Consider the following 7,480-nt stretch of genomic DNA (forward strand, 5'->3'; position numbering starts at 1 on the left):
ATTTTTTTTTTTTTTTTTTTTCCCTGTTCATTGTGAATTTTATCTGTTTTGCTTCATATCTGTTTAAGATTGTTATTCTATTGACAAAACCTTTTGAGACTATTAAACTCCATACACTACTTCATGCTGCTATTCTTTTTTGTTTATTTGTTGTAAAGGGTATCATAAAACAAATATTGAATGATTTTAAACTGTTGAATTTATACTTTTTCAAGTATTACTGAATCTACACCAGGTTTGTATTGTTTTTTCTACATTCTTTGACTTAATGTAAATGCAAGATCGGAAATAGATTTGATGGAGTTGAATTAAAGTTATAATCATTAAGTGTTTAGTTGTAAATGTAATTATTAGATATCTTTTTGAAATGTTAAAGAACTGCAATCAGGATTTCCATATATATATATATATATACAAGAATCTATATTCCCAGAAAAAATTTTCCCCATTTCAGATTGTTCTGCTACCAATGATTGACAGAATTCCATTTTTTCAAGAAAATGCTCTTGGAAAACAGAATTATGAAGAATTTAAAAGTTTTCAGTGTGATGAGGTTTTTTTAGCTGTTTCACAAAAGGAGCCAGATGAGGCATGCAAAAAGTTCCTTTACAGCATTGGCTTCTTTGTGTTTGGTGGAAGTATAAGTAAGTTTCTGGTATTGTTTCATGCTTGTAAAATTTTATAATTAAAAAAACAGTTTTTCAGATGTGTAAACTCTTCTGTTTATACAGACATGTTTTGGTTGGGTATTAGGTCATAAAAAATTTTTTTTAACCCTCTCCATAATTTAAATTCTTTCTGGAGGGTTATGAATTATATCTGTTTGTACACTGTAAAAGTCACTTTGACCAACGTTCTTCTCACCTTATACATTTGTTAGACTGCAAAAGTATAATTTAAATCATTGTTATCTCAAGACCTTAATTTTATTCCATTATTTCTTATGCCTGCATGGTTTGTTACTCTTTCATTTAATTGTAACAATATTTAACATTTATGTAGGTGTAGATTATCTAGTTCTATCTGAAAAAAACTTAATGAAAACAAAACTGTAATTTAAGTTGGAGACATTTCTGAACTTTATTATCTATTGTTTAATTTTTCCTGTGTGAACCATTATTAGCTAAACCTTTCATTTTTCAGCACACAACTATGACTTGATTGTTTTTAATTGGCTTTCTGCACTACAAAGAAACAAGAATTAAAGGTGGCTTTTAAAAAATGATCAATTGTAGTAACTACCTAAACTAATAGCTTTTCAATCTGATATTATCCGATGCTACAGGAAATGAATGTTCAACATAAAATCAGATTTTTTGTGTTAGTATACATTACAGTGAGCTACTCAATGTATAGATTCTGACTTCATTTTATTAGTTGTTTTTTTCTAAGAGCTCACTACTTGCAAGACTTGATTGTTCAGTTGTTCTGAGAATATATTGTTAGATTTTGATGTTCATACTTTAAAAAAATATAAATTCTTAGGAATGTACCACTATTTAATATATGTGACATAAAATAATTTCTAAAATTCAAAGATAAGAATAGTAAAAGTATTCTTTTTCTTTTCAGCAGTACTTGTGATCATAATGTTTTATTTTCATTGGTGCCTTTGAGTTGTTTTTTTAACAACATTTTTACTTTTAAGAAGTTTATAAACTTTCCAAGCTAACCTGTTTTTATTTAATATAATTCCATGTATGGTAATGTTTTTTCTTGATAATTTGTAGAGTGTGACTGCAATGTCAGTGGGTCGATGAGTGAAGAATGTGATCCTTTAGGAGGTCAGTGTCAGTGCAAGCCTAATACTGTTGGACGGCAATGTGATCGATGTGTTCCTGGTACATACGAGTTTGGCGAAAAAGGATGTAAATGTAAGTATTGTATTGGAGTTAACCATTGTCTTCTATTGAATTTGTCTTAAATGATTATATAAAAGTCAATTGGATGTTTTATCCCATGCATCATCACTATTAATAAAGTTGAATGGTTGTTCTAATAGATTTTTAATGCAATATTTTGTGAAATTTGTCTTTTAGAACATTCAGAAAGAGAACAGGGCTGTTACAATTAGTTTTATATAGAGTTCTGCTGGGATTTTTTCTACTGTATACATTTTTCATATATTATGTACAATTTTCTTAAGGAAGTTACTTTTTTCACAGAGAGATACAAGTAACATTTTAGTTTTGCTGTTTAATTGCTTTTTTTTAGCTTGTGACTGTCACACTGCTGGTTCTTTGGACAATATTTGTGACATAGAGACAGGACAGTGCCATTGCTATGGTAATATCTCTGGTCAGCAGTGTAACAAATGCCTATCTGGATTTTGGAACTACCCAAACTGTGAAGTTTGTGAGTGTAATGGTCATGCAGATTCCTGTAACTCTAAGACTGGATCATGTTTGAACTGTGACAATTTCACCACAGGTTCAAGATGTGATAGGCAAGTAGTTGGATTATTGAAGTTTAAAGCACAAGTTTAAGTTATATAAGGATATGCTAAATAGTGCAAAAGTTATCTGGAAATTTGGCCCATTCTTTTAATATTTGAGTTTATGGAAGCATGCGATTAATGTTGATTAATTTTCTTCATCCTATTCTGTGCTAATGGTAGAGTAATATTTTGAAGAAAAACCAAAGGAGGCACTTGAACTTGCTTATTTGTCCTGTTAGTTCAAGCTACTGGAAGTGGCATAATGGTGTGGGAAATGTTTTTGTGGCAGGATTTCAGTCTTTTTATTGCATTAGGTTGGTATAGAAATCTTGTGTACCTGAAAACGATTTCTGTTTATTTTTATCTTCAGTACCTCGGTGAACAAAGTTTCTCCCAAGACAATAATGCACAAATGTTGCAGTTTTATTATCCAAAATTAGTCTGAAAAGCATGACAGTTGTAAGATTAACATTGCATAACCTATCATATTTTGCCAAAATCTGTGAACTATTTACTGACTTTACTCTTTAACAAATGGACTACAATGAAGCAAGAAACCTTCTGGCATATTGCAGACTGATTGCTATGCTGTGTACTAATATACTGTCTTAGTAATGTCTTGTCAATATATTTGTTCCAGTTACAGAAACTGAAGTTTTCCAGTCAAACTAGCCATTACAAGTAACTTTTGTTGAAACATATTCATTGTATGAGCTGATCTCTTAGAATTATGAATGAACTTATAACATATGTATGCTTTAAGAAACCAAAACACATTTAAAGTAATACCAAAAAGAAATCCTAATCTGTTGACTTGAAATTGTTACTATCACTTGAAAGTTAGTATTAGAAATTATAATGAAACAGTTTTCCAGCAAATAGCAAAATGGTGACTCGATACAGCAAAGCTTGCAGACGGTCTAGATGCAGTAGCAAAATGTTTTTCACATTGTTATTATTAGGAATACTGAAGCTACAATTCTGGATTGAAATTACTGCTTAATGTATAGTAATTTAGTTTTAGTTCATATATATAGTTAAAAATATCAAAAAATCATCAGTAAAATATTTCTTTTGAACCACTGATTTGTTCAGTGTTAGAGGTAAAAGATGGCAAATAACACAGGCCTGCGATGGTTTTTATTGTCTTGAAATTTTTACATGTTCTACAGTAATTCCTGTACACTGAATCCAAAAATATCCATCTTTCTCCATCATGTACATATTTTTCACAAAATGTTGTAACACAATACATAAAAGAAATACCACAACATGTAGTTTTGAGACTAAAAGACGTAGACTTCACACACACAAAAAAAAAAAAATCGGATGAATGAGGATGCATATTCGTTTGACATCAATGTTCTTCCCTTTTCTTCAGTTTGATTGTATTTTTGTTGACAAACACAATAATAAAAATGTTTATTGTGGTAAACGAAATAATAATTTGATCTAAGTAAGTTTTTTTTTCTTGATTTATAAAAAAATCCTTACTTGATAGAAAATAAAAGAATATTATTTTCAAAATCTGTGTAGCTGAATTATGGGAAAATTCGTTATTAAAACCAAAACAAATTTTATGAAGTTTAAGTTTGCAGGCCTGTGTTATTAATAAATTAGGTAATATTAATCTTTTATAAATTTCAGACTTTTCATGTGTTAAAGTAAGTATAGTTAAGTTGACTGATTTTTATTTTTCTTAAGTGAAATTTAGATTTAAAACACATTTATTCTCACTTAAATAATGCATTTACAATGTTTAAAGACCCTAAAACCTAGTTCCTGGTGTATGATAGTTAGTATTGAGTAATGTGTTGTTTATGAAATTATGATCTTTATGTAATGGACAATGTCCATTTCATAAAGTGAAGTTTGTTTATAGTTTTATGTTGGTTACCTTTTATAAGATCAACCTTACTTTAAGATGTCTACAGAGTCAATCTTGTAGAGGTTATTTTGTGTGGTAGAAAAATGTATCTTAGCTGTTCATGAAAAGTATCTATTAATTCTAATTATTTAAGTGGCACATTTATCATTCTCATGGTTGTTGTTGTTATCAATTTTGCAGTTTTATTTTCACTAGTTTTTTTATATTATAGTGTTTTTTTTTTGTTTTTTGTGATACATAATAATGTTATAGAATAACTTTCCATTTTTGGTGATCTCTAGAGGCTTCAAGTCTCATAATTTCTACTTGTAATATTTTTGCTAAGGCAACCACATAACAGAATTTTACTTCACCAGTAAATGCTTCAATATTCCGAGTGTGTTAAAATTAACCCCATATTTTTGCAGTAAGTTTTGTTTTGTGGTTTTGTGTACTATAGGTGTGTTACAGGTTACTTTGGTGACCCTTTAATTGGAATAAACATTGCATGCCAACCTTGTCTTTGTCCTGGAACAATAGATAGTGGATTTAGTCATGCTCAAGACTGTGAGTTGGATAGGCAAAGTCAGAAACCTAACTGCCATTGTGAGGAAGGCTACAAAGGTAACATTAGTTATGTTACTATAATGAAATGCAAAAAAAAAACCTGCAAGTGTAAGACCTTATACCTAATAAAGATACAAGTAATTCTGTGGGAGTTTTAAAACAAATCTTTCACTTGCTGTATCATCATTTAAATTTATGTACATCAATTTTCTTTGATCTCAATACTATAGTGTTTTGATTAATACCAGTTTAACTAGTAAAGTTAATAGAGAAAAACGAAAATGTCAAGCTTTTAACTTGCACTGTTTCAACAGTGTTTAAAGAATATGATGAACTAGAATTTTTTGAATCAATAATGTAAAATACATTGATTGTTAATACAGTATATGTAATTGCTGAATCGCATTAAGCATTTGTTTGTGTACATGTACCTTTAAAGTTTACCTTTTGTTTTAAAATGTATCTCATTCTGTTATTGTTGTTATTGCATATATAATGAAAATGAGTTGCTACAGGTTCCAAGGGATGATTAATTTTCTATATTTTTTTGTTTATATTTTAGATAAATTACTGAACTGCCCTTCTTAAATAAGGTTTATATTCACATTTATTTTGTATATCAAAACACATGGATATAAGTTTATCCTCTTAGTTCTGTGATACCAGTCTACTCATGTCAAGGTTGATTCATTTGTTATTAACTCGACACAGATTCAAGCACACAATAAAATAGCTTCTCTGTTCTTGTGCTGAGACTACCTTCATTGAAACCTTTCTAAAAGAAGCATGGAATATGGTTATCCTTCACATAAATTTGTTTTTGTAGAAAATGGTTAATAGGAGGTTATCAACTTGTATCAGACCTGTGATAAATGAAATATTGTAACTTACATTTTTTGATACTTAGTCACATTGACCTGTATGACCGATGATTTTTCTTTTAAGTCCGACTACTTACCACCAGAAAAAATTGTTCATTGCCCATGTTTTGGCAACAGTTACTTTTTAACAAACAACTTTTATTATTTACAGCATGAGAAAGTTTATTAAAATGATAGCATCACCAAAACAATTATGTCACTTACATTTGCTTCTGTGACCATTACTGCTGTTTTTCCTTTCCTTTTCTAGTTTTCATTTTCATATATATATATATTTCTGATCCATAATATTATCTTGTTGCTACATATCTTTGTATACTCATAATGCTAACTTGACCTAAATGTTCATCCATAGTTGAGTGCTGTTTTTTGTGTGTGTCTGCAAGATACTAGTCTGCTTGCATTAAGGTTTATTTGCTTTATTTTTAACACAAACTCAAACACACAGTTTCTCTCCAATTGTACTGAGATAACCTTCACTAGGGCCTTTCTAAAAGAAGCATGGAAGATTTTTTTTTTTTGTAGAAAACTGGTATTATTTAATTGGAAGTTATCAACTATATCAGACCTGTAGCAAATGTAATATTGTACAGAAGGCAAGAATTACCCAAATATGAATAATAATTGAAGAAGAGGTTAAATCAGGACCATTTGTATTGTTGGACTTCCATACAGTCATTCATAACTATAAACTAATGACTGTATTTAAATACTATGTATTATACATTTGCTATATACTTACACCCATAACCAATATCTAGAAACTTTTGCATTAAATAGATAGATTATTAATAACTTGTGTGACTAAATTTAGTTCCAATTTTCAGTTGTTTAACTTTATAGTTAAATATTTTTTTCTATAAACCTATTGATTTTAATTTGAATAAATTTTGCAGCTTAAAAACAGTATTTTTCTTTAAATTATTTACCACAATTTATGCTTATTTTTAACTTGCTTTTTAACTTTTCTTAACTTTGTGGTAATTTAAGAAATAAATTTAGTTTTTGATTAATTTATAGCTGTAGTAGCAATTAAAGAAAGTAACATTAGTGATAATAAAAGGGTCATAACATTCAAAAATGTTTTTTATGTTTCATCAAGTAACTCCTTGAAAAATTTGTTTTTGAAGTTTTGGAAATGTTGCCTAAAAACATTACATTCAACTTAACAGGTGAAAAGTGTGAAAACTGTGCTGACAACTTTTATGGAAATTTAACGGTGGCTGGTGAAAAATGTCAGAGATGTGGATGTAATGATAACATAAACACTACTGTTCCAGGAAGTTGTGATCAGTTAACAGGAGAATGTCTTCTTTGCATTTTCAATACAGAAGGTCAAAATTGTGAGTACTGCAAAAAAGGATTTTATGGAAATGCTACCCAGCATAACTGTCAAGGTAAATGTGTTATGATTGTACTAGAATTCTTTAACTTATGATATCCAATTCCATAATATTAGAGACTGAAAAAACATTATTAATCTATTAAAGTTCAATGTATTCATTGTTTAGTTCTTTGAAATGCAGTCTTTATAGTGATAATGAAAGGATAATACTTGCTAGTCTGTACGACTAGTTTAAATGCTCTTTATAATGGCTATAAAATTGAGTAAATACCCTTATTTTGAAAATCCTTAGTATTACCACCAACTGTACTTAGTGCATGACTTCTAGTATTAATATGTACACTGAGTGGTCACAAGTAAATAGACACCACCTTTTCAGAAAA

The 7,480-nt window shown here is 29.1% G+C and overlaps 1 protein-coding gene across 1 annotated transcript in view; it reads left to right on the forward strand.

Annotated features, from left to right (window-relative positions):
* Positions 1-7,480, forward strand: part of LOC106470185 (laminin subunit beta-1-like) — a 57,223-nt gene that overhangs the window by 20,542 nt on the left and 29,201 nt on the right. The window contains exons 14-18 of the mRNA XM_022399610.1: positions 455-644; positions 1,731-1,874; positions 2,215-2,446; positions 4,765-4,928; positions 6,925-7,149. Coding sequence (XP_022255318.1) covers positions 455-644; positions 1,731-1,874; positions 2,215-2,446; positions 4,765-4,928; positions 6,925-7,149 — 955 coding nt within the window. The remainder of the gene's footprint in view (positions 1-454; positions 645-1,730; positions 1,875-2,214; positions 2,447-4,764; positions 4,929-6,924; positions 7,150-7,480) is intronic.

The sequence above is a fragment of the Limulus polyphemus genome, unplaced genomic scaffold (genome assembly GCF_000517525.1).
Source record: "Limulus polyphemus unplaced genomic scaffold, Limulus_polyphemus-2.1.2 Scaffold102, whole genome shotgun sequence".
Classification (NCBI taxonomy): Eukaryota; Metazoa; Arthropoda; class Merostomata; order Xiphosura; family Limulidae; genus Limulus; species Limulus polyphemus.